This window comes from Bubalus bubalis, chromosome 12, assembly GCF_019923935.1.
Source record: "Bubalus bubalis isolate 160015118507 breed Murrah chromosome 12, NDDB_SH_1, whole genome shotgun sequence".
Lineage (NCBI taxonomy): Eukaryota > Metazoa > Chordata > Mammalia > Artiodactyla > Bovidae > Bubalus > Bubalus bubalis.
Genome location: NC_059168.1, coordinates 19,837,888 through 19,865,329, shown reverse-complemented (window position 1 = coordinate 19,865,329; position 27,442 = coordinate 19,837,888). Strand labels below are relative to the sequence as shown.

Genomic DNA, 27,442 nt, shown 5'->3' with positions numbered 1-27,442 from the left:
CTAGCTTGGAAGGATAATCCACTATACAAGGGCATTCTCCCTCACTGGAGATGTTCAGTACCAAGATGTTCAACGCAAATAAATAATGTGGAATGTCAAAGAAGCCAGGATAAATTAAATCAGCACCACTAGGCCCCTAAAGGGGTAGGTTTGGGATTAATGGTTTAGAGCCCAGAAGTGAAGTCTCATGAAGAAAGGGTAGAGAGCGAAAGTCTCTAGGAGTTGAAGAACAGGGTAGTAAAGGGAAAATGGGGCTTGGGAATAAAATTGCTACCTCAAAAAACTGCCACTCTGTATTTGTACAAGATATAAAAGAAGTTACTTAGTCATGTGGAAATAAATTGTTATTAACAGCATCTATTCTAACAACAGAACAAAATGAAAAAAAAATGTTTACACACAAGACACGTGTAAAGAATGTGTGTGCAAAAGGAATTTTTCATGTGGTATTTAATATATACATATTATTTGTACTTATAAAAATACCATGTGCAATGAGAGCTATGCATAAATATTTATAAAATACCTTTATCTAAGTAGGCCAGTAACATTTAATATTCTTCAATAAATTCATACATAAAATACATACGTTTGTGCCAAAGGGAACATATATTTTGAAATATGAATGCCTAGTAAAAAACTCTCAAGAATCTGGAGCAAAATTCAGGTATCTGCCAATGGAAACTTCGAAGTAGTTGTCATTTGAAGAAAGGAAACGATGCTGTGTCTCTTATCTTTGTGGACTATTTGGCTTGTGAGATTTCTAACATCTCTTCAGCTGAGTTTTGTATTTGACTTCCAACTTCATGGCCATTTGACCTGCCAACTACTATTTTCTTTGAGGCTTTTAACACTCCACCCAAGTATTTTGTTTTCCAGAATAGTTGTGTCTGTTTCCTTTTCACTTCACCTTAACTTCAGCCGAGGTTTACAAAGTAAAGCTTAATGTGCATCCTCTAAGGTTTCAGACAGACCCAGGGACCTTGCGGTGATGACCTGAAGCTGATACCACACCGGAAAGTCAAGGTCCCCTGGAGGATCGCTCTCTGTGCCAGGATTTCCGTTCAATTTTAGAGCCCCGGGGGCCGGGGCCAGGCCCAGAGTGCCAGGCTCTCCTGGGTTCCAGTCCCCTCCCCAGGCAGAACGTGCGGGCTGGGGCCTTACAACCGGAAAACACCGCCCTTTCCTGTCGCCTACTCATTCCCCAGGCTGACTGCTGGAGTAGGAAGAGAAGGAGACGGATTAAGAAAATTAATTAACCCGGTCCACTTTCGGCCTCCGGGCGGAGGGGCGGGGTGCGCAGCGGCTGTGGCCGGAATGACTGGAGGGCGCAGGTGCCGCCCAGGGCGGAATTTTACGCTCCTGGGCCGCCGCCACGCCGCTAGCGCCCAGCCCCTCGTCCCCGGCAGCCGCCACCCGCTTGCCCCAGCTTTGGGCAGATCTCTTTTAGGGTCCCCGCGGGAGAGGAAACGCCTCCCCCTGGACTGGAAAAACCTGCAGCGTCGGCAGTTCGTGTGCCCCCTGCTCAGCCAGCAGCCCCTGGCGTCTCCAATTGCCAAATCCACTCTCCGGGTTTTGGCGGCAGCTCCAAGAGGATCAGGCTGGAAACTGACAGAACACGACCCTCCTCCCAAACCCGGGCGTCGAGTGACCCGGGGGCCCGCGGCCCGACGGGGGCGGCGCGGTCAAGTGGTTTCTCCTCCGCCAGAGTCCCCGCCCGCCGCGCCGGAGCCTTGCCGGGTTAGATCGGGTCGTTGGGACGGAAAGAGGTGGGCGCACGAGGTTTAGTACAGGTGTCTGGGGTGCGGGATGAGTCCCTTTGTTTAGGGGCACCTGGAACTTGCACTCCAGGTCCCTCTTTGAACCGAGCGTCCAGAGTCCTTTCTTTGTGTGGAGGGAGCTGAACGCAGCCTCTCGCAGGGAAGCCACATCCCTGGGGGTGGCGCCGGGGCCGTAACAATGAACGCCCATTGTTCTCCGGGGGCCGCAGGCCCCGCAGCGGGTGAACCCAGTCCGCCCGCTCCGGGCCGGGGCGCAGGTACCCTGGCTGGGTGGGTCGGCCGGCAGCCCGCGCCCTGCGGCGCGCCCGCCGGCCCGCCCAGGCCCGCCCCGCGCGCTGCCGGCCCCGCCCCGCGCCTCCCCGCCCTTCGCAGGTTCAGTCCGGGAGTCCAGCGGCTGCACGCTCAGTCTAGCTCGCACCTTCTCTCCGGCTGTTGCCCGACAGAGCGGGGAGCGCAGCCGTGGGCCCGAACTGGGGGCGAGCCTAGAGACCCCGGCCTTGGGCGCCTTCACGCCGTCTCGGAGCGGATAATACTGTGAGCGGGCGCCGAGCCGGCCGACCCGGTTGGATCTGCGCGTGGCGGGCAGGGACTGCGTGCGCCCTCGGGAGGTGTCGGTGCCGGGCGCCCGGTCCCTGGGTCAGCGGCTGGGATCCTTGGCGCCGCTGGTGAGTTGCTGCCTGCCCATGGCTTCTTCTCTGTGCGTCCGTGAGTCTGTCTCACCGGCGGCCGTGGCGGCTTCCGGCGTGCGTGGCTGCTAGGTTTGGTAAAGCACAGGGGAGCGGGGATTACCTAGGGCATCACCTTTCAGCTGGTGTTCAAAGGACCGTAGGGGGCACAAAGCAAGCTGGGGGCTGGGGGTGGGAGGGTGGGTGGTACACGCGGCACGACCGGGACTCAGAGCTTCACCTTTTGTGCCTACCACTTTTCAGGGTGAGGCTGCGCGGCTACACTGCACCCTCCGAGCTATTGACAGCCATTCGGGGCGCGTATTGCATTTTTCCATCCGAGAACAAGCCGCACATGGCTGCCGCTCCCCTCCCACCGTGGATTGGCATCAGGGCTGCACAAGGGCGCACGGCTCAAATCTGTGGCAATACCCTTTTGGTGCCCTCTCTACACTTGAGGGGCATTGTGGCTGAGGCGCCAACCTGCAGATCTGGCAGGTTTTTTTTTTTTTTTTTTTTTTTTTTTTTTTTACGGTGGTTTCTGAACAACTGAAGTGTTTTCAAGATTTTTTTTCCCCTTTTCTCCTTGAAACTGTCTTGACACAGACAAGTATCAGACACGTGAGGACGAATGGATCTGGCCAATCATTTTTTCGTTATGAATTATTATGCTCCATTCCCCTCTCGACTTCGGGAGGCATGTGTTTCATCTTATAAATAGAAAGTAGCATATTTTTTGGCAGGACCTTTATACTGTACAGCCCGAGAGGTCAGTTTAAAAATAAATATGCACTTGAATGTTACATTACCGAGAGCCAGGCTGTGGCTGGGACAAGCTGCGTGGACCGCAGCATCAAAGCCGGGAGCACAGCTGTGTTGAAAGGAGTAAAAGCCCCAGAGTGCAGCCCAGGCTGACAGTCAAGTAATTACATTTCGTTTAAAAAAAAAAAAAAGTGAGGGAATTAAAATGAGGGCGGGAATAGGAATGTCACAAGGGTATTGCAGCCTGAATCTTTTCCAGAGCTGGTGTATTTAGGGGAGTCGCTGCTGTGGCCTGCTGAGGGTGTGGGGGGCGGTGGCGAGGGAGGTGCTGCTTAAGAGGAGGGAACTGATGAATGTTAGGGAGACAAAGATTTCCTCCCCAACACCCCACTCTTAGGCTTCATAATATCCTAGAGTTTCTTGGGGGTGCTGCCTTTCAAAAAAAGAACACAAATCTGGAGAGCAGCAGATGTCCCAATTTGAATAGCAAAGCCTTTTTTGGGGACTTCCTTGGAAAGCACTGGGAGACAAAGGCTCACTGGGAAGGCCTGTGGATGCCCCAGGGGTATTCCTAAAGTCAATTTAAAAGACTCCTGTAGTCTTCTCATCTCGAAAAGATCTTTTCATCTAAGAAGCAGGAAATGCAACTTCTTTTCTGGACAGTTCCAGAGATCCTCTTTTTGATACCCGCTGAAATTTGTAAGAGCTCTTGTTGACAATTAAGAATAAGCTACACAGGTATGTTTTCAGATTAGATGTAAATGCTCTGAGATAAATTAGGGCAGTTGTGAAGTGTTTGGTATTGTCAAATGTGAAATAAGTAATAAAGACTAATAGAGAACCAAGGAACGGTTCAGATTTCTTCATTAAGTCTCCTAAAGCATGTAGGTTTCCCAACAGGCCTCACTCATTGGGTAAAAACTCAGCACCAGCCTCTGGGCTCACAGATAAGAACTTTGCGGGGGAAATTTGGAAGCCTTTCTGGATCCATGGCCATTTCTCTTTTCCAGTGGTTATCATCTGCAAGAGATTTACGTTATAAATTTCATGATTGGAACATGGTGCTGTGGCAGCAGCAGCTACAGACATGAAATGAGATGAATTCCCCATTCCCTTAAAGTCTGAGTAGTGAAATTCTGTTTTGTATCTCAATGGAACATGTAAAGACAGCTAGAGTAATGAGTGTTGCACTTTTTTTTGCTTTTATTGTAAATTTAAAGGTGGTGCAAGATGAGTAAATGCAAAGCCATAAAAATCATTGCAGAACTATTCATATGAGCTGGTTTGCCCTATCTGCTCTCCAGCTTTTCCTTTAAAGTGGTGTTTTATGTCCAACATGTTCACAAAAGCTGCCCTTTTTTCTTTCTAAAATTCATGGTATTCAACAGCATTGGGAATAAAGTTGTTTTAACCTACATCACCCAGAGATTTTTTTTTACCAGGCCATAAATTTTTCACGAGCTCTTTGCCCAGTAGCCATAACATTTATCCAATGGGTGGACTTCAGTTCATAACCTGAAAAAACTCCAAAAGACTGCTCTGATTTTTTTTTATTATTACAATTTTTGTTTTCAGTCTGATTTTATTTAGGCCTGGCCTAATTTCTTTCTAATCAGAATCCTGCTGACCTGTTTATTCATTGATGGATTAAGAACTTAAACTTGTTTTTTAAATCCACTACGTTTGCCAGAGAGCAAGGGCAGTATAGTCATTTGAAACTACTAGATGGAGCCAGCCACAAAATCTTTACCAAGCACCAAAGCCAAAGAATTCTAATATATCACACTGTTCAGTGAATTTATATGTTAAAGCTACTAACTACATGGAGCCTGCTAGTAGTGCCAAGCCCTGTTCTTATCCTTATACCTTGATTAACTCATTTATTTCTAATAACCTATGAGGAAAGAACTGTTGATATCCTCATTTTACAGCTGTGGCAACTGAGGACAAATGTCTTCTATAACTTGCCCCAAATTACATAATAAGCGAAAGTGTGAAAGTCATTCAGTCGTGTCAGACTCTTTCCGACCCCATGGACTGTACAGTCCATGGAGTTCTCTAGGCCAGAATACTGGAGTGGGTAGCCGTTCGCTTCTCCAGGGTAGCTTCCCAACCCAGGGATCAAACCCAGGTCTCTCGCATTGCAGGCAGATTCTTTACCAGTTGAGACACAAAGGAAAGCCCAAATTACACAATAAGGAACATACCTGAACAGGTTTATGCAATTTAGCGACCCAATATGTGCATAAATGAATGGCTAATTTTCCACAAAGATCAGCGTCTCCTGCTTAAGGAGATGGGAAAAAAAACTTTGAGGTTAAGAGCCTCTGAGGCAGGCTGTCTGGGTTCATATCTTGGCCCTGGCACTCAATACATGTGTGATTTGAAGCAAATTACTTAGCTGGTATACCTCAGTTTATCGATTGCAAAATGCAAATAGTACTGCTCTGAGGATTACATAAGTTAAATAGCACTCGGAGCATGCCAGGTGCAGAGTAGACACAATACAAAGTTGATGCTTTCATTACTGCCTTTGTTGTTTCCCTAGGTGCTTAATACTGGTCTCGTTTAATATTCACAACTGCTCTTTGAGGTGGATAGTATTGTTATTTTCCAGATGAAAACACAGATTCAGAAAGGGTTGGTAACTTGTCCAAGGTCACACCACTGAGTAAGTAGCAGAATCAGGTTTGAACTCAGACCTGTTTGACCTTGCCCTAAATGAATACCTCACCCTCACCACCAGAGAGAAAGGCCAGAGAAGCTGTTAAATCTGACTCTGTTATAAGGGTTTTTTAGCCTCTGGCAGAGAACTCACTTTGCAGCACGCTGTATCACATAGTACCACTGCCCCAAGGACGATGACAGTGATTGCCAGCCTTTGGGAACACCATATGAATCATTATATTTTTATTATTTTTTAAATATTTTTATTTATTTAATCGTCTGCACTGGATCTTAGTTGTGGCACGTGTGATCATCCTTTCTGCATGTAGGATCTAGTTACCTGACCAGGGATCAAACTCAGGCCCCGTGCATTAGAAGCCTGAGCCACTGGACCACCAAGGAAGTGCCTGAATTGCTTTATTTATTGGAGATGGTTGAATCTCATTGTATAGTCTGTAGTCACCTGCAGTGGATCCAGCTTCAAACTACTACTAGCAGTTACCTGAGCGGTTTAGTTTATAAAGAGTTTTACTAGGAATTTCAGGACCCAAACATGAACTGGAGTTTAGTGTGTGGCAAACATCCTTGTTTTAAAGTTCTGGAGGGTCAGGGATTGCAGGGCCCAGTAAGTGAGCTGGACGGTCACCTCCTTGAGACTAGTGACCACAGCCGTGGTGCCTGACCCCTCAGTCCCTGGCACTCAGTGGACATTTAATACACATTTCATAATGCTATTGCTCCAAGGGGAGCTAAAGCAAAAGGCAGGAGCCACCAGTAAGGTGGGTAGGAAGGCTCTGTTCTTGGAGGAAGTCGGGCCTCATTCCAGTTCTAAGTTCTGCACATGACCCAGACTCTGCCAGATAAGCTTCTGGTGTGAAAGATAGAGCAAGGAGGCCTTTGAGACATAGAGAGGTGCCCCGGATAACCCAAGGAGACGGCCTGGCCTCCGCTGCCTCTGATACTGTGGGTTTGTGATTAGCTGTGGGAGGCTGCTCAGACTGAAGTAGGGGTTCTGAAAGGATGTCTTGGCTGTCCATGGGATTTTCCAGGCAAAAGTACTGGAGTGGGTTGCCATTGCCTTCTCCTGAAATAATCCAGGTTGTCTCAAAACCAAGGGCAGTAGCCTTAGGGCTGTCTGCCTCCATTTTCTTCCCATCTTCTGCCCCATCCTCTCAGGGTTACAAATCAAAATGGATCCCACAGACCAGAATAAATAATATCAGTAGCCAAATACTGATGCCTCTACAGCAGCAGGCAAGCAAATGTTCTTTCCTTTAGGAAAAAAAAATGCCTTCTCTGGCCTTGATGTACTTCTTAAGTGCCAAGTTTCACCAGTCTCATGGTGAAGGACGGAGTTTTGACAGTACCTCTGGTGGAAGAGCAGTTTTTTTAAATTAAAGCATATAGTGTTATAATACAAATCATTGATAGTAAAAAGTTTGCTATTTCTGAATAACCAAGAGAACAGATGAGTGAGTTTAAGGGCTGGTGAGTTCAAATTAGTATTCGCTTGATCAAGTCATGAATGAATAGAATCCTAAAATCTCAAATTTTAAATTTTTTAAAACCTGGATTTTCAGTGATTTGGGTTTTATTTGTACATTTGAGAAAGTCATCAGTAACCTTCTAGCCTTTGATTCTTCGCTAAACTGTCACAGAGATCACACACCTGCAGTTAGCTCATTCAGCACTGAAAAAAGAAAAAGTGAAAGTGTTGGTCACTCAGTTATGTCTGACTCTTTGTGACCCCATGGACTGTAACCTGCCAGGCTCCTCAGTCCACAGAATTCTCCAGGCAAGAATGCTGGAGTGGGTTACTATACAACACTACATCATGTGAACTCTGAGACATTAAATAGGATCCAAAAATGGTTCTTTGGGAAACCAGTCTGATAGAGGTCCCCCTGTACAGGACTTTTCAGAGCATTTAATGTCACTGTGTGCAGTGAATCTCCACAGGGAGGAGGTATCTATCCAATCATTTTGCCTGGAAAGCAGCTGGCAGAGCTAGTCTGACAGGAAACATTCTGGGAACCATGAAGCCAGAGGCAGAAGCCACACACTGCAGCCTGCCCTCCAGCCTGTTCAGGGGTACAGGAACAGAGCCACCGGAACACACTGGAAGATGCCATTCTGCTATTTGATAAAACTCGTGCAGAATTAAATGGAGACAATCACAGAGGGATTGGAGATCAGAGAGCATAGATTCTGATCGTACCTCTGACCCAGGTTGTGGAACTGTGATCTTTCAGGGTCTTATTCTCAGCTCTAAGATGAGACATTTGGTGCTGGAGCATTTCAGATCATCTCTAGCTTCTAAAATCCAGTGAGCCAGGATTAGTGACATCTATGAGCATAGCAATCTTACTATTATACTCATCATGTAAAACCCTGTGTTGAAAAACAGACCCAGTGCAGAGCAGCCTGAGCCAGCGTGGAAGGCAGAGAACTTCAAAGTCAGGCCTCTATTTAGACAGCTTACACATTTGGGAATCCGTCACATACAGATGACAACCTGAAGGTCATATTTGTAGACACATTATGCCAATGATAGATGACTGTGTGTTTAGTTGAAAAAGACCTTTTCTGTTCAAAACCATTATAATCATTTAGGCTACGCAGAACTTTTTAAACAAGCAAAGACATTTTTTGGTGAAATGTGGCTTTGCCATTTCAGAATATATGTGAATTCTTTCCCTTTTTTATATACTTATTTTTTTAACTTTTTTAAAAGACACGTACCATTGACCTTTAGCACAGCAGATGAGGTTCTAAGCCCTTGACTGGCCAGCTGTGTCACAAGGCAGATCCTTGCCCATCTCTGGGTGAGTGATGTCTGTGAAGATGTAGAAGGGGAGGGATGTAGAGGAAGCCATTGAAATTCTCCAAGCGCTCTCCTGGCTCTAAACAGCTGTGATCCTATTACTGTTTTTTTCCCTCCTTGTATCTTAGGCATTTTCCATAGTGTCTTATACCTTTTCCTATTTTAACACTTAATATGTTTTAAATTTTCATTTATTGACCCTTATGACCACCTAGAATATTGGCTTCATAAAAGTAGGGACTGAACCTAGTTTAGCTTGGCACTCATCTTTTTTATACTAGGAGTTAATGAAAAAAGGAACAATTTAGTCCTACTCATGTTATTTTCTCTTAGAGGTTGCCAAGCCAGAAATCTTTTTCAGTTACCTACCTTAAGTCTGACCATGGTAAAATAATTTCTTCCTAGGCTACCAAATGTTCAAATTCCAAAGGAGCACCTCTAGCCCATCCAGGGTACTTTGAAATTCAGGCCACCAGCAGAACTTCCTCAAAGCCTTCTTGGCCAGGCCATTGCAACCTGCATGGAAGCTTTCTCCTGCCCAGGTGTAATTGTGGTAGCTCGGTACCATGTATCCACTCAGAGCACAGGCTGGGCAGCCCCAGGGGTGGAAGGATGAGGGTTGTTTCCTAGTGCCCACCTAGACTGCTCAGCCATGCCAACATCAGCCATTCATCATTGGTATGCTTACCTATCAGCCATCTCCACGTTGGGATGTCGGCTCTGTGAGCACATTGTCACTGTAGCCTCAGTTTCTGGGATTCTGCCTGGCACTCAGTAGGTCCTCAGTAGATGTTTGTTGTTGAATGAATTTTCAGAAGGTGAGTCACTAGCCAGGGACTGGATGAAGGCAAGTGGAAGGCTCTCTCCAAGGCCTGCTGCTTGCTGAATGAATCAGCTCAAGCCACATGTCCTGCTGTGCACGGCATAGCACCAAACCGGAAACTCTTTTCCTGCCCTCCATTCATGAGTGGATTTTGTTCTGTGTTCCTCTTAAAGAAGCCCTTAAGCTGGGCTTAACTGAGAGGGCAGGTAGTGCTCCCCTGCCAGCCCACTGAGCCCTCTGTCTCAGGGGCAGCATGGGGAATGGAGCAGTCAAAGTGAAAGTTGCTCAGTCATGTCCGACTCTTTGTGACGCCATGGACTATACAGTCCATGGAATTCTCCAGGCCAGAATATTGGAGTGGGTAGCCTTTCCCTTCTCCAGGGGATCATCCCAACCCAGGGATCAAACCCAGGCCTCCTGCATTGCAGGCGGATTCTTTACCAGCTGAGGCACAAGGGAAGCGTAGAGCAGTGATATCTTCCCGATTCCAGTTTTTTTCTCAGAATGAGGAATTAAGACAGTTGGCTCTCTGTATCTGTGGGTTTTGCATCTGTGGACTCAACCAACCACAGATCAAAAACTTTTGGGGGGAAATAAAAGTTCCAAAAGCAAACCTGAATTTGCTATGTGCTAGCAACTACTGACATGGTATTGGGCATGATAAGTATCTAGAGATGACTTAAAAGAGTATGGGGAGGTTGTGCATAGGTTAGATGCAAATACTATGCTATTTTACATAAGAGGTTTAAACATCTGTGCATTTTGGTATCCATGGGATACCAAAACTAAACTAAAACTAACACTGGACGGATACTGGGGGATGACTATATTTGAAACCAGACCACGGGTTTCACATTATTTAAAACAATCATTTTGGGTAGACAGGTCCCGAGTAAAGTTGGGAAAAAATTCTGATGGTGAACTTTCAGCTTGTCTTGCTCCTTATGCAGTTCTAGGTTTTTGGATAATTAATAACAATAACTATATCTCCATTGATTGTAAGTTCATTATCTCACAGGACTTTGTCAAGCATTTTATATGTGTTGTCTCTCACTAGCTCCACTCCACAGATGCACAAGCTGAGGCTTGCAGAGAAAGTCATTGGCATTGCCTTGTACCCTTAACTTAATGTGAGGAAAGATGAGAAAAGATAATGAAAATGCTACAAGCTAGTAAAAAATATTTTAATTCTAAGGGTAGTCTTAACTTCATTAAAAAAAACATGTTTTTTCTTATAATTCCCTAGAAGCTAGATGTTTCTGCAAACATACAGAATCACAGAACTCTAAGATTCATTTTCTTTATTAAGTATAAATAAACTTCAAACACAGATCTATGATTCTAACACCTATCTGTATATATATGAAGTCTACACGCACATACCAGGGGCTGCTGCTTGAAATGAGACTCGCAGGTATCTCCGCTAACTCCTCTCCCAGTGCAGGAATGCTCTCCTTCTCCCTCCCCTCTGGAATCGCTACCAGTCTCAGACTCAGCTGGAAAACTTCCCCTGATGGGCCTCTCCCATTCTTCAAGCTGATTAACTCAAGTTGGTTAGACTTCTTCCTCCTATCCAGCCCCACCTGCCCTCTCCTTGAACCCTAATCACACACCTAATTCTTTTCAAGGGATGGTACTGGTTTCCTCTCACCTGATAGCTCACCAAATATTTAAAGAAAATAACTGTATGGCCTTAAATTTTTCCTTATCTGACCAATAAATGGCAGTAATTTTCCTGACTCAAAGGAGTCCCACTTGTTCTCAAGGCTGGAAGAATTGCACACGGAGATAAAGGATACATGTGTATGTATAGAAGTTAGCTCCCTGTCCTGTTGACAGAAAGAATTATTCTCTAATTAAGCTGGAAATTAAAAGACACTTGTTCCTTGGAAGAAAAGCAATGACAAACCTAGGCAGTGTATTGAAAAGCAGAGATATCACTTTGCCCAAAAAGGTCCATGTAGTCAAAGCTATGGTTTTTCCAGTAGTCATGAAAGGATGTGAGAGTTGGACCTTAAGGCTGAGCGCTGAAGAATTGATGCTTTCAAATTGTGGTGCTGAAGAAGACTCTTGAGAGTCACTTGGACTGCAAGGAGATCCAACCAGTCAATCCTAAAGGAAATCAACCCTGAATATTCATGGGAAAGACTGATGCTAAAGCTGAAGCTCCAGTACTGTGGCCACCTCATGGGACAAGCCAACACATTGGAAAATATCCTGATGCTGGGAAAGATTGAGGGCAAGACGAGAAGGGGACGACAGAGGATGTGATGGTTGGATGGCATCACTGACTCAGTGGACATGAGTTTGAGCAAACCCCAGGAGATGGTGAAGGATAGGGAAGCCTGGCATGCTGCAGTCCATGGGGTCACAAAGAGTTGGACACGCCTTAGCAACTGAACAACAATAACAAAGCTTGAAATAAGAATCTTTTCCAATTGTGGAGCTTGTGCACAGGGCAGACACAAACCATTTTAGCCCCATCTGCAATCATACATTGATGACTGCCGCAGACAACATTTAAGGAGAAAATGGACCGATTATTTGGGCAATTAGAATGGTTCCCCTCCTTCATATTGCATTTCAGTAGATGTTCTAGTTTTTCACTTGAGATGATGCTTTGTGCTTGCATAACACTCTATAAAGATTGCCACTTAAAAAGATTCTCATACTCAGCTCTTATAATCATGAGAGATAGATGGGTTTGGGGTGACTATCCCCATTTACACAGGAGGTAACTAGCACCTGTATGGTCTGGCATTTTATAAGAATCCTATAGCTTTAGCTCAAAGTTTCTTTCCTCTCCTAAGGCCTAGAATAGCAGCAAGAGGTCTTTCTACCGTTTTGCTTGCCGGTGTGTTCATTCATTTAATACATTTTTTTTAAGTACGTGATCTGCGCTAGTGACACCTTAATATTCAAAACAATCCTTTTCTATAGAATATCCATTAGAGTTTCTTACAGGTTCCCCTACATATCTTGGGCTAAAAAATCCAGTTCAGTTCAGTTCAGTTGCTTAATCTGCGACCCCATGGATGGCAGCACGCCAGGCCTCCCTGCCCATCACCAACTCCCGGAGTCTACTCAAACACATGTCCATGGAGTCGGTGATGCCATCTAACCATCTCACCCTCTATTATCCCCTTCTCCCACCTTCAATCTTTTCGAACATCAGGGTCTTTTCCAATGAGTCAGTTCCTCGAATCAGGTAGCCAAAGTATTGGAGTTTCAGCATCAGTCTTTCCAGTGAATATTCAGGGTTGATTTCCTTTAGGATGGACTGGTTGGATCTCCTTGCAATCCAAGGGACTCTCAAGAGTCTTCTCCAACAGTTCAAAAGTATCAATTCTTCAGCGCTCAGCTTTCTTTATGGTCCAACTCTCACATCCATACATGACTACTGGAAAAACCATAGCTTTGATTAGATGGACCTTTGTTGGCAAAGTAAATATCTCTGCTTTTTAATATGCTGTCTAGGTTGGTCATAACTTTTCTTCCAAGGAGTAAGGGTCTTTTAAAAACTTCAAGTCCCCCTTTAATCCATTTCGTTTTGAAAGGAGAGGTCAGCATGCAAGCCCATTGTTTTTCCTGGGCCTCATTCTGTAAGATTGACTTAAATGTAACTAGTCAGTCTGCATTCCCGGGAAATGTATTGTCAGATTTTTCTAGAGGCTTGCCTGTCTCTGTTTGCACATGGTAGTGGTGGATGGAAGTCATTTCCTTTTGAAACATCATGTCAACAAATATTCTTTGCCTTAATCCCAAGATCTTGTATGAGCCTGTAGAATTAACTGTGGCTTGCATTGATAAGCTGTTAAATTCTTACCCTGCATGGATAGACAAAGGAGAAATGAAAGGAACTCTTTGCCACAAGAAAATAGATGACAGCTCCTTGCTCCATGGTTTTCTCTCTTTCTTGTAGGAGTCACAGAAAGACTCACCTTGCATTTTCAGTAAGACAGGTAGGGTTAATGAGGAAAGAAGTCAGGGCAATCTCAAGCTTTCTCATTTGTTCATTCAACAAACATTTGTTCAGTACCAGCTATGAATTATAGTTCTCCCCCCAGGAGAAGGCAGCCTTGTGGAGCAGACAGTAGTAATTGCAGGATAGTATGAGAGCTGGTGGGGTGGTTGAGTCGTTAAGTCACGTCTGACTCTTGTGAGGCCATGGACTGTAGCCTGTCAGGCTCCTCTGCCTATGGAAGTCTCCAGGCAAGAATACTGAAGTGGGTTGCCATTTCCTTTCTCCAGGGGATCTTCCCGACCCAGGAATAGAACCTGGGGTCCTGCATTGCAGGCAGATTCTTTACCAACTGAGCTACGAGGGAAGTTCAATGACAGCTGGTAGGTTGAGGTATAAACAAGGTAGTGTGGACCATGGGATCTAGCTGGACTTGTAGCTGCAGGGTTGGGCGAGACCCTGTTTGCAAAAGTGGGCCTCTCCAGCTATCTTATCTCTAGGTTTCAAGGGCAGGCTTGCCACCCAAGGTTAAGGGAGCATTCGAGATGCCTCATTCTGATAGATATTGAAAGATAAAGTGGGAGGAGATGAGGTTGATGACAGTGAGGCAGGTAGGGAGGCCAGTGCCCTTGTTGAGGAGAGAGATCTCAAGGGCTAGAAGTAAAGAGGATGGACAAAGTGAGAGAATGGGACTTGATGAGAATGAGGCACGGAGAGGAATCCTGGGTGACAACTGGGTTTTGGATCTTGGTGACTTCCTGCCACTTACCAAAAGGGAAACGTATAGGAGGTAAAAGCTGAGGGCCAACAAGAGGAGGAGAGATGGCATATTCCATCAGGGATAAGTTAAACAGGAAGTACCTGAGGGAAGCAAAGTCAAGTCTGAAAGACTACAGGAGAAAAGTCCAGTGCTTCTTTCTGTGAAGAACCAGTGATTTTTAGCGTTTTGTTTATTTCAATTTCCAGTCCATTGTATACTGATAGCAGCCATGTCGAGTAGCTGCTTGGACTGTACCCAGCTTCCGTGCAAACCTGATGATACACCCTCTCAAACATGCCAAGAGTCTGACCAATGAGACAAATCCACTGATCTGCATGCTTGATTATGTGAGAAAGTTTCTACAAGCTCTCTTTCCATTTCTTTCCATATCTCATCATGGACTGACCCTGGTGCACAGACCCACTTTGAGTTTCACTGGGCTAGACTAATGTATGTGTGGGCTGAAGACTCCAATTTGGAAGTTAGCATTAGAGGTGGTGGTTGAAGCCGAGGACAGGGGTGTGATTGCAAGAGGACTGTTGAGAGTTGGGGGATGGACGACCACTGGCCAACCCTAAGACGTTGAAAATGCCAGCGTCTAAGACATGGGTTCCAGCTTTTCCCATAAAGCATCAGACACATAGAGTCTGTCACACTACTCAACTCTGACCTTGTCATTGGAAAGCAGCTCTACCAGGGTTTCCAAACCTCAGCACTACAGAGAATTGGGGGCAGATAATGTTTTGTTATGGGGGGCTGTCCTGTGCATTGTACAGTGTTTCTGACTTCTGTCCACAAAAATGCCAGTAGCACCACCACCTCTACAAATACGTCTAGATATTGCCAAAATGTCCAGGGGTGGGGGGCACAGACTCACCTTCAATTGAGCTGAAGATAATACATAAAAGAAGGAGCACTGGTGTGTTCCAATAAAGCTCTATTTACAAAAACAGGTACAGGGCTGGATTTGACTCACCTGTCGTAATTTGCAGACCCTTGATCAAGGGCTGGCCATAGGGAAAACTAAAAGTGCTTATTCAATAAGTTATAAGGGCCTCCTGTGTTCACAGCCCAAGAGGAGGCTCTGTAAGTGATCCAACATAAAGAGGAGATTGTTATCATAGCAGCACTTCTTTTTTACACCACTTTTGCCTACCTTATTATGGCGCTTACTACCTACCAGGAGATACCAGATACAAAATTGTAAAATCCGGGAACAGGAAAGAAAGCAAATATCAGCTCTCTAAGAGCCCTGAGAAAACCTCCAAGTAAGGCAGTAATGAGCCTAGATTGCGTGAGGTGAGTTCAAGAATTCCTGCAGGAAGGAAGTGACTGAAGCAGGTCTTGGAGGATGTTATGAATAGTGGTTGATGGTAAGGAGGTGGGAGGACAATTCATGTAAGAAACACAGGGTTCTTGGTTTCAGAAAGTCAAGAGGGAAGTGAAGTGTCAATAGCAAGGGAAGGGAGCCATTGTCCCCATGAAAGCCTGTGGGTGTACAGGGCCCCCCGGTGCACAGCCACGATGCACGTGTTTCCTCTGGGAAAAAAAATTAATGGCACTTAATGTTTTTTTTCTCAGAACAGGATATTTGTTTTTCTCCTCAAGACTCAGGGGGCTTTTATTACCTCAAAAGTTTAATATTTTGGTGTTTCTTTCACATGAAGTCAAATCCCATTTGAGATTCTCTTTGACAAGGACAAAAAGAGTGAAGATTCCTAGTGAGTTGGGGAGGCTGGTGTCTGGGACCATTTTACTCATTCTTAGTTAATGACAAGGTCAGATTATTATCTCTGACTCTTGTTGATGTTGAGATCATAGTGTATCATTTCCCCTTAGTGCTGCTGGACTGCAGGACAGATGGGCTGGAACAGCCATTCCCATTCTCAACCCATTTCCTTGGAGGTCCTCACGTTAGTTTTCGAGTCAGCGGCGGTTAGAAGCACAGACTGCAGAGTTCAGCCATGGCTGAAATCCTAGCTCCTCCGCATTTTGAGTGATGGGCCTAAGACACAAGTCTGATCTAACTCTGGTTCCTAAGAAGTGTGTTCTAATACTCATCTTTCTGGCCCACAGCATGCTGAGCCGTTACTGTTCACATGTGTACAATCTTCAGAGGACTCAGCATTTCACATGTTATACTTTCTTGCAGACTTGGATGGGGGAATGGTTCCTAAGCACAAAGCAACTATCTCATCATGGAAGGCCTAGCAGGGCTTAGGGATTCAAATAACACTTCTTAATTATTTTATTTGTGTGCCACATGTGGGAGAGAAAAAGAAATGAATTAAGACCCAGCTCACACTCACAGAAAAGTTCTCAGCCTAGTCAAAAGGGATATTCATTCATGCATTCAACAAATATTTGTGTACAGATATTTATGTACAAATAACAGAGGAGTTTGCAGTGGAAGTTGGTAGAGCATGCACTGGCCACTGCCAGGCTCCAAATATACCCACTGCTGGTGTGATGCAGAGAAGCCAAGTTTCAGTCCATCTAGTGACTGTGGACGATTGTCAAGGGCCTTAGCAGGATGGGAGGGTAGCATGGAAATCCCTATCTGTCCCCTCACCCCATTAGGGAAATAGTCAAGGTAGTCAAGGGACCTAACTTAGAGGATGTGCTATGAAGACACATAGCACATGAAGAGAACCATGACTTAGGTAGTATGAGTGAAATGATCAGTCTGAATTTCTGGACACTTGTCAAACCTGTTTGGAACATTTGATATTCCTATTTCTGGAGTTTTCATAGAGTAATTGCTGACTTTAATATTAGTGGTTTGGGGTTTTGTTTTGTTTTGTTTTTTGGTGAGCAGCTTTACCAGTTACTTAACTTGAGCTGAGTCTACAGATTCGAGCCAGTTCCTGGCTGAACACTGCTGACAACTTAAGGGTGAGGTTCTCAACCTGTATTGATTTTTGTCCTTGCAGTTTCACAAGCTAACTCAGATCCATTCGTTCTAGAAGCATGGAAGCAACTGATGGGAATCGCCCCATTTGGTTCATATCCACCAGCTAGAGCGTCTGCCTTGGTCCTTGGGACCAGCCCTGAGGCTGAGTCCCCTGTAAAACTAGTCATGATAAATGAGCCAGACCCTTCCCCTCTCTCATAACTGCCAGGGATCCAGGTCTGCCTCAAGTCCTCCCCAGTAACTCATTTTAATAGGGAGAAAGGGCGTAATGGCCTCTCTTCTAAAGTGCAGGGTCAGTACTTTTAGGTGGATGTTCTGTCTTCCAATTTTGCTTCTAAAAACCCTTTCAAATAGTACAATTAGATCCTATAAACGTGAGGAGTGTACGCACATTAGTGGTGAGTCTCCCATATGGTATTTGTGGGTCTCTGTATAATCGGAGTTGTAAAAGAAAAATAAATACAAGCTGTAGCTGAATCATAAAGGAGAAGTCCATTTATAAATAATTGAGGGTTGAGATGTAGCATAGACTTTCTGAGTGGGTCTATAAAATGCTGTCTGCTCAGTCTGGCTATAAGTTCATTTGCATGACAGCCAGGCAGCTGGGAACTGAGCTAATGGCATCTTATAGCCTTGCAGCATATAGCCATGTCCTCAGATTCAGATAATATGGGGAGAGGAAAAGAATCTAAAAATAAAAAAGGCATCTTCTTATCTTCTTGTGGGTGGAGTAAAACAGACTAAAAATATGGAAAGCATCCCTCCAGGATGCCATTTACCAGGGTATTCTCCGGTTACATTTACTTCTGTCTTAGGTTTTCATGTAAGTTCAATTTCTCCTCCAATTTTAAAATTCTTTGGTCCAGGGAAGCGCGCCTACAGAGGCCCTCATTGTAGTGATACTTTAGTATTTCTGATATAGTTGTCATCCCTATATTGCCATCTTCAAATGGAAAGCCTTCCAGGAAGTCTGTGAGTGCTTTTTTTTTATAGGTTAGTGTGAAGTGGGGCCATAAGGAAGTGAGCAGCGATGGTTTTCCCTTGTAGGAGACATAAAATGAACAGGGACGAGACCCCACCCGCTGGGCACATCGGAGGCTCCGAGTCAAGGCTGCTGTTTGACAGCCTTGGCACATGCGCAGTACACCGCCCCTCCCACCATGGCAACCCATTCCATCTTTCCAGAACCCTGGATTCTCCCTTAGAGGATCCCAAATCTGTTTCCCTTTAGCTTCTGCCTTTGTATCCCTAGGGCCTCTCATAACAAGTTAATCCCTTTTCCATTACAGTTAAATGAATCCTTCAGATCCCTAAGGATTCTTTTTCCCTCTGTATTTGAGTTTTCTTCAAGCTGCTCCACTCTTACCTTCTCACATGTCCTGAGTCCTGTCGTCTCCCAATTGGACTCCTGGGAACATGTGGGAACATGTTCCAAGTCACCTTTATCCCTTTCAAGTGTGGAGCCCAGGGTGAAGTACACTTTTCCAGGGCTTATCAGGGCATTGTCTCCCTTGTGTTTCCCTGTGTTGGCAGCGGAGAGAAATACCCCAAAGACAGTGGTGGGTGGGGGAAAGGGTGGCGGGTTCTTGGCTGAGTTAACATCCTTCCCTGGGACTGTGGATTCAGGCACGAATGAATAATTGAGCATTTTTGCTTGGGGCCCAGTTGTTGCAGCGGTGCAGCATCTAGGAGCTGGGAGGAAGGGCCTGCTGATTCTACACTGAGACAAAGCGAAAAGTGAGCAGAAGCTGGGGGGTCCTTCACGGATGTGACAACAAGCAAGAAAGGGGAAGTCCAGCACAGACTCACTTCCCGCAAGTCGAAGAAAGGAAAAGGCCCACAGGTCCCTCAGGACAGACACACATACACACCCTTCACCGCCACCTGCCCCATTTCATGCATTTGTGTTTTTGATTAACAACCTATTGTTCAGGATGCAAGAATTTTTTTTACCCTCTCTCTCCCCTAAGAATTAATCTAAAAACAATTAGCAGACAAGCCACACATTCCATTCTTAACATAAATGGAATTTTTAAAAATCTCAATCCCTTTGTTCTTTTCAGAGCCCTGTGACTTGCCAGTACTGCCAGCTCTGGTCATCTAGGGAGTGATTTTTCAGGGTGTAACTTCTTCATAACCCTTTGCTTTTCTCCCACCTCCTGTTTTAGTCTTCTTAGCATCATTCTCTTTACCAAAAAGATGATAAGGACATGAAGCAAAAGGGGGCCACTTCAGTTTTCTTTCTTCATAGAATTATTACTGCTGTGTTGATTTCTCTTATTAACACTGTCACCTATGCTTAAGTCAGTCACATGTGAGAAACTGGAATTGTCTAGCCTGGTATCGGAATGACCACCTGACACTCTGCTTTTCCTATCAAAACCGTGTCTTCAAATTCCTCTTGAGTCCTTTTGTCTTGGAACCCTTAAGCTTCTCACAAATTCCTGAGAGTGGGGACCTGTGCCCTTGCAGCTGGACTCCACGCCCACCCATCCCCACCCATCTGCCAGACACCCTCTCTAACCTTGACAGAGGGTGACAGGCGAATGACTGAAGAGTTGAAACCTTTTGTTGGCATATCTATCCTCTCCAGTGCCCCGGAGCTCGAACCTTTGATTTCAGAGGAATCTAATTTCCCAGATGAATATTATGTCAAGTGTCATCTTGGGACAGAGGGTAGAGGAGCAAACAGTGATCCAAAAACTCCCGGAGAAAGTGATTAGCAGTCTTGGAGGGTTCAGATTTCAGGGTCAAGGGGAGAGTTTTGAGAAAGGGCTATACATAGGATGGTTGGTTTCTCTCTCATTCTCTTTCCTTCCTTTCTCCCTCTAGTCCTTCATCCCTTCCTCCCTTCCTTTCTCTCTTTCAAAGACAGTGGGAGTGGAGGAATGATAGCAATGCAGAAAAGCTGGCCAGCAGGAGAGCCCTGAGTGTGGAGAGTTAGTGATGGCAGTATTGTTCTGATGCTTTTCATTTGGCTCATGGAGCACCCAGGAGGCCTCCCTTTCCAGCTCTAGTCAGGCCTATGAGCCCTTCTGGTTCAGTTCTTCCTCTCCTCTCCTCTTCTCACACTTTCTCCTCTTGGGTGTCCCCCTGACTCAGAGGCTCTCCTTCTGATTCATCCCTTGCTCTGTCTGCTGCCACATGGGTCAACCTACATCCTCCTGGAGCCCAAGTCTCCTTTTCAGAAATGGAGAGGAGGGACAGGATTTTGTGTTATTCCGCCATAAGACGCTGTCCATCTGTGTGGCCACCACCTCTCAAGACAAGGAGCTATACCCCTGAGCCCTAGCACCTCTACCTTCCCGTGCTGCCTTCCACATAGATACCCTGCAGCCACCCTTACCCCAGTGTCCTGGGTCTCTTTCCTCTTCTCGTTTCCTTCTGATGAAAACCCTTCTCTTCTAAGACCTCTTCCATTCTGCAAGTATGGACCGCGGGCACCCCTCAGTGAAGCTCTAATTAACGCAGAAAGGAGTGCTCTGTCCCACTGACAAGGCGAGGCTCAGCCTCTGGTGACGTCTTTGTAGATCCATGCACTTCCCCTGCAGACTGTGGCTTTTGAGCCCACTTTCCCATAGTCATGTCTGCATTACGATCAATAACTTATAGGTTGGGTAGACTTTTCAGGACCTGTGTATACAATTGTCCCTGCAGGAAAGTGCAGTCTGAGCCCGAAACAACCCTCTACTTATTTTTTGCTGTTGTTGTTTTAAATAGCTCATTCACTTGTGTGGTTCAAAAATCCAAAATCATGAAAGGATATACAGTGAAAAGTTTCTCTTCTACCCTTATCCCCTTCCACCTACTTTCTCTCCCTGTGGGCACTCACCATTATTTCCTGTGTTTGCTTCCAGAAAAAGTTTATTGACATGCAAGCCGGGACAGATGTTATTTGCGCACTTTGGCACCAATCTTTTTTTACTTTGAAGACACACATCTTTGAAGCTCTTTGTATATCAACATATCAGGAGCTGCTTTGTCCTTTTGTAGACCATGTAATACTCATTTGTATGGATGTAACTTAACTTGTAGAATCAATCCTCTAAAGGTGGACAATAAGTTGTTTCCAACTCTTTTTTTCCTTTTTTTTTAAATTTTGTCTACACAGTGTGGCTGGTGGGGTCTTCGTTCCCCAACCAGCAATTGAACCCAGGCCTTCATCAGGGAAAGCTCTGTGCCCTAACCACTGGACCATCAGGAAATTCGCAGTTGTTTATAACTCTTGGCTGCTATAAACTATGCTGGAGTGACAGCTTTGTATAATATTATTTCCTTATTTCCCATATACATAAATTGGATAAACCTATGTAAGTGGAATTCTGGGGTCAAAGGCATGTGTTACGTAGTTTTCATAGATAACCGTCTTCCGCTGGGGTTGGACCAGTGTGTGCTTCCTACTCTTATTAGCCCAGCGTGTTATCACATATTATATCTTAAACAGGTTTTGGAAGGCACCCCCTTTATCATTTGGAAATCAATCACTGACTGAATTCCCAGGGAGCGTGCTTCTTAAATGTCAAGACCTTTATGTCTGGAATTAAGTGGAATAAGCCTAGCCACTTGGCTTAGTGCCTGGGAGCCATGCCACCTGGCACAACCTGTGCCTCAGTGCTTTGTCAGTAAAATGGGGATGTTAACATGGGTTCCTGTCAGTGACCTAGAACACATCAAAAGCTGGAGCAGTGCCTGGCACAGTGAGACACTCTCAAACATTTCCTGTCATACAAGTGTTGGTGGTTCCCAGGAGACACACACATACCGGCTCCAGGACCAGATACTTTGTTCCCTATGAAGAAACTGCCTTGTTGTTTCCTGCTTTAGTGAGTGCAGAGAAGATGCTGAGCAGTTGGCCTGAGGCATGGCTGTCCATTGACTGATAATCCAAGGGGCACAGGAGCATTGAGAAAGGAGGGGAGCAAGCAGTCAGGACAGAGTCATGATATTGGATGGTCTCTCCTGGGATCAAGCATGGTTGCCCCTGCGCTGGAAGAGGAAAGATAACAGATACAACAGGCAGATGGGTCTGAGTGCTCAGATATTTCCCCAGCATCATATCACAAACATAAACTCATCTAAAGTTATAAAACTGACATTTTTGCACCAAATTGCTTTCTTTTTTTTACCCAAACTTTCAGTGAATTGGGGAGCTCCTCACCCTGGCACACAGTAGAAATTCAATACCAATTATTCTTTGCAAAGTCCTACAAGCCTCCAGCCCTGTCACACAGTAAAACTGATGTAAATATTTGCAGAAAGAAAGAAAAGCGCCTTTTAAGGTGTCTCCTCTCTTTTCCCACTCTGGAGAATCTACTGCCTGCAGCTTATCTAGCCTCTACTCACCCAACTCTTTTCTTACTTTTTTCTCTCTTTTTTGGTTCTTTTCTCCCATCTTTGCATGCAGTCCACTAACATAAAACCCAGCTTCTACCAGACCAGGCAAGCCTCTGGCGAAGGGCCATGGCCATAGCCACGCAGGGACTGAGGACTGGGCGTTCCTCCCTGAGCCTTGCAGGTATAGCAGGAGTATGCTTTACTTTTTCTCATGTTTGCTCCCAACATCCCCAGTCACTGTACAGGTAGAGGGTGAATGTGAGTGATCCAGTCAGAGTGACCAAGAAGCAGGCTGGCTGCATCTTCATGATATTTTTATTTTTCTAAAGAATCTGGAATGAATGCCATGCCTGTTCAGGCCTTGCATAATCCTGGCTCCACCAGCTGACCACACGCAGCCAGCCCTCGCCCTCGCTTGCCCCGGAGTTGTGGACACACTGTATCTTTCCATGGCAGCTGCTCTCCTGGCCGTGTTGCTGAGGAGGCAGCTCCAGTGGGCAGCTGTTGTTCAGGGCTGCCCTCTACCTTCTGCGGCCCCAGTGCCCCTGCTGCTTCTGCAGGTGGTCACTGCATTGTGCCCAGAGGGGCAGGGAGGCAGTGCCAGCCTCCCAGGATAGCAGGGGCTCTGGGTTGTTGTGCACTTAGAGGGGAAGGGTGTTCTGATGTTTTAGCAAAAAGACCCAGGGCTTCCCCTTTAGTTGCTACTTACAAGACCTAAATTAGAGTTGAAACTATGAGAATGACAGACCCATAAGCATGTCTTCCTGTGCTGGGGTTCCCCATTTACTTGCTTGGTATCAAGCATCTCTTTTCATAACATAGTGTCTCCATGCCTTCTGAGTCTGAAGTGGGAAGGCAGACCCGCCAGGCTCCTCCAGAGAGTGCATGGTCTTTTCTGGCAGCTTCCAGGATAGCCTGCTCTGGTGCAAACCCTCATACCACCTCGGCCTCCTACCCCCTCCCAAAGCCAGGGGCGGGGGGTGGGGGTGGGGGTGGGGGGCATGGTCTCTCCAGCTCATCCTTCCCTGCCTTCTCAGGCCTGTGTGCCTGCCACTTCCCAGAGTCAGTTGTTACCTTGCCAGTGGGTACTGGAGCACAGTTCTCACCACCTGCCACAGGCAGATGAATTTAAAACTTGTGCTGAAAGGAAAGAAATATGGGGTATGGAACAGATGCAGACGGCCTCCAGCTGCTACAAAGCAAATGTAGCTCCCCTCAAGCCACCATCTGACCCAACCCTTGGAGGATTATTTATTTGCTCTGTGGATAAGGGGAGAGCCCAGTGGAAGAAGTCACAGCAGAGCCATTTCAGGAATTCCCACAGTGGGGAGGGTTTTAACTTCTCCAGGTCAGCTGATGTGACTGAAGATTTGAAGGAGTCTTTTCAAGAGATGATGAGGTTCTCATCTGTAAGATGAGAGCCCCCAAACCTTCTTGCAGCCCATCACTTCTAACTGTATCATACAGCATGGGCAGGGAGGGTGTGTTAGTTTTCTACACATGAGGTGGTAGATTATAAACGTGGTGGCTTACAGTCCTACCCATGTATCGTCTCCCAGTGTCTGCGGGTCAGGAGTGCAGACAGAGCTTAGATGCATAATTGCATCAGGCTGTAAACTAAGGGCTGAGCTGTGGTCTAATTCAAGGCTCAGCTGGGGAAAGATCCATTTCCAGGTTCTCTCAGGTTAATGGCAGAATTCACTTCCATATGCCCTCTCAGTATAGTGGCCTATTTTTTCAAAACCAATAAGGGAGTCTCCCTCCAGTGTGCTAAGATGGTATCTTTTATAATGTAACCTAATCAGGGTTGTGATATTACCTTGCTTGGAATCAAGTCACAGGTTCCAGCTATTAATACAAAGGCATCAACACTAGGCAGCAACTCACTGGGGTACTTGGAACCTTGCCTAATACAGGGAAAGGATACAAGCTTATCAGCAAAGGTTTCAAAAGTACTCACAAGTGAAGACCACTTGTGAGTGATATAGGATCCCACTTTTTTCTTTGAAAAGAAGCAGTTTTGTTCTTTTCCTTCTGTTTCAGAATGCCTCCAAATCCTAAAATTTTTGCCAGCCCTATTCTCTCTACCCCAAGTTGATTCCAGCTCCAACTTCCATAATGACTGTATGTTACTGAGCAAGCCTGTTCTGTTCTGTTTTGACTCCCAAATCTCAGTTTTGTCATCTGTAAGAGTGCATTTTCACTGAGATTTTTTTGGACACTAGTATCACTGTCACTTAGTAAATGACAGTTCCAGCTCCTTATGGACTTCATTGCATTGCATTAATTTTATTTATATGTAAAAGTCAATCAACAACAAAATAGCCTTGCTGGCGTGAACATCAAAGCACAAGAGAAAATATATCTTAAATTCAGTTGTGTCTAAGGAGCTGCAGTCACTCTGGTCATGTGCTGACAGCTTAGAGGAAAAGGACCTAAAGCTTAAAAAAATCCAGAAAATTTGTGTCCATTACCATGTTTTAAAAGGGCTGATAATCATATGTTTGGGTTTTTTCATCTCTTTCTCTTGCCCTGAAGTAAGACTAAGATGAGTAGACCCTTGTTAGGATTAAAGTTTTTAATCCTACTTAAACAATAAAGCTTGACTTCAAATGGGAACCGAAGTCCTCCATTATTTACAGGCTCTTGTGAAAAAGTCAGGCCCATGTGACCCCTGTCAGTCACTAAGTTGTATCCGACTCTTTGTGATCTCCATGGACTGTATGTAGCCCACCAGGCTCCTCTGTCCATGGAATTCTTCAGGCAACAATACTAGAGTGGGTATCTGTTCCCTTCTCCAGAGGATCTTCCCAACCCAGGGATCAAACCTAGGTCTCCTGCACTGCTGGCCGATTCTTTACTATCTGAGCCACCAGGGAAGCCCAATGGACCCCTGAAGGGGCAGCCAGTTTTAACCTGCTTTGGTTTCTCTTCCAGGTTTCTCCCTGCTGTGGAAGAGGTTGAGGATGTGAGTGGCTCTCCAGAAAGGCCTGCTTGCGTCCAGGAAGGCCTCTTAGCTTCCTTGTTTCAGAGCCACTTCTGGAGCTATTTGAGAAAAATGATGTGACAGTACCTATCCAAAAGGATATTGGGAAACTTGTAACATCCGTGAAGAAAGTGGCCCTCTTTCCCTTTTGCAAAATCGACATTCTCAAACTCCAAAATGCCAGCCAAAACCCCGATTTACCTGAAAGCTGCCAATAACAAGAAAGGAAAGAAATTTAAACTGAGGGACATCTTGTCTCCCGATATGATCAGTCCGCCCCTCGGAGACTTCCGCCACACCATTCACATCGGCAAGGAGGGCCAGCACGACGTCTTCGGAGACATTTCCTTTCTCCAAGGCAACTATGAGCTTCTACCCGGAAACCAGGAGAAAGCACACATGGGCCAGTTCCCTGGGCATAATGAGTTCTTCCGGGCCAACAGCACCTCCGACTCCATGTTCACAGAAACGCCCTCGCCGGTGCTCAAAAACGCCATCTCTCTTCCGACCATCGGAGGGTCCCAAGCCCTCATGTTGCCCTTGCTGTCCCCGGTGACATTCAGTTCCAAGCAGGAGTCCTTTGGGCCGGGAAAGCTGCCCCGGCTTAGCTGTGAGCCGGTCATGGAGGAGAAGGTTCCAGAGAAAAGCAGTGTGTTGGAGAACGGGACGGTCCACCAGGGGGACGTCTCATGGGGGTCGAGCGGGTCTGCATCGCAGTCCAGCCAGGGGAGGGACAGCCACTCCTCCAGCCTCTCCGAACAGTACCCCGACTGGGCAGCGGAGGACATGTTTGACCATCCCGCCCCTTGCGAGCTCGTCAAGGAAAAGACTAAATCAGAGGAGTCTCTCTCTGACCTCACGGGTTCCCTCCTGTCCCTGCAGCTTGATCTCGGGCCCTCCTTTCTGGATGAGGTGCTGAATGTCATGGATAAAAATAAGTAACAGGACACCGCCGGGCCCTTCCTTTGGTGTAAAAGATACCAAAAGACAGAATGGAAGAAAACGAACCACAAAGAGGAGAGCCTCACTGGCTATACTTGCTAACATGTGATGGGTTTTCTAAAATAACCTTCCTACAAAATATTTTTTTACCTGGTATACCCTGTTTGCAAAAACAATATAAAGGAGAAAAAAAAACAAACTTGTCCTGGCAAAAGAGAGGAAGTGAGTCAGAACCCATTTTCAGTGGGCCATGCTGATGTATAGCTCACATTTTTTGTTTCCTGACACGTGAGAAATCTGGCTTGGCCAGGACTGGCATTACTTAGCTATGAAGGGCTGTGCCAGTCACATTAAGGACCTTTACAGGACTCTGGCATTTTCTGAGCAAGAGGAAGTCAAATTTATTTAACACCCATGCCCTTTTTTTCTAGACTCTTTTCTATATTACATGGTTTGGGCTCACCATAGCAAATTCTTCAGTGTTAAAACTTTTCTCCTTTCCACATTTGAACAACATTATGGGTTTTGGGGATTTGCTTGTAGCTCTTATATATCCCTATATGTTATATCTATATTGCGAAATTTTGACTGTCAGCTACATGTTGGTAAGACACAAGCGAAGTATTACTGTAACTAAGTTATTTTTAAAGTTAAAATATATTTTTATGTGCCTTTGGCTTTTTATTGCAAAGTCTACATTTTATAGATACTACATCAAATGTGGTCATTTGACTTTTTCCATTGGGTTCCATTGTAAGCTGTGTATGTGTATGTTTGGAAAAGTGTACTCATACTTAGCTTTATTATTATTTTTTCTTCATCTATTATACTTTTCACAGCAGCCAACAGTGGATTGTAAAGTGTAAAGGCACAGGTTACTCACAATGCTTCTGCAGAGACTGTGGGCTATACCACCTAATGTTCTTTGGAAATATGGGTATTTTAGTGCAGTACATACTTGCATTACATAGGTACTTCATACAACACAATAAAGAGTAAATGTTAAAATCAGCTTGCTTGGTT

General features: G+C 45.5%; 1 protein-coding gene across 3 annotated transcripts; it reads left to right on the top strand.

The window, feature by feature from the left end:
* Nucleotides 1-1,617: 1,617 nt before the first annotated feature.
* Nucleotides 1,618-27,430, top strand: CDC42EP3 (CDC42 effector protein 3). 3 transcript variants are annotated; one of them, XM_044925829.2, is made up of 2 exons: nucleotides 1,618-1,740; nucleotides 25,429-27,430. In XM_044925829.2, the coding sequence occupies exon 2, from the start codon at nucleotides 25,655-25,657 to the stop codon at nucleotides 26,417-26,419; it is 765 nt and encodes a 254-aa protein (XP_044781764.1). In that variant the 5' UTR covers nucleotides 1,618-1,740; nucleotides 25,429-25,654; the 3' UTR covers nucleotides 26,420-27,430. The 3 variants fall into 3 exon arrangements, with proteins under 3 accessions (XP_044781764.1, XP_006046602.1, XP_006046601.1); XM_006046540.4 differs by having other exon boundaries at nucleotides 1,636-1,769; XM_006046539.4 differs by lacking the exon at nucleotides 1,618-1,740 and adding an exon at nucleotides 2,182-2,446.
* Nucleotides 27,431-27,442: the final 12 nt, after the last annotated feature.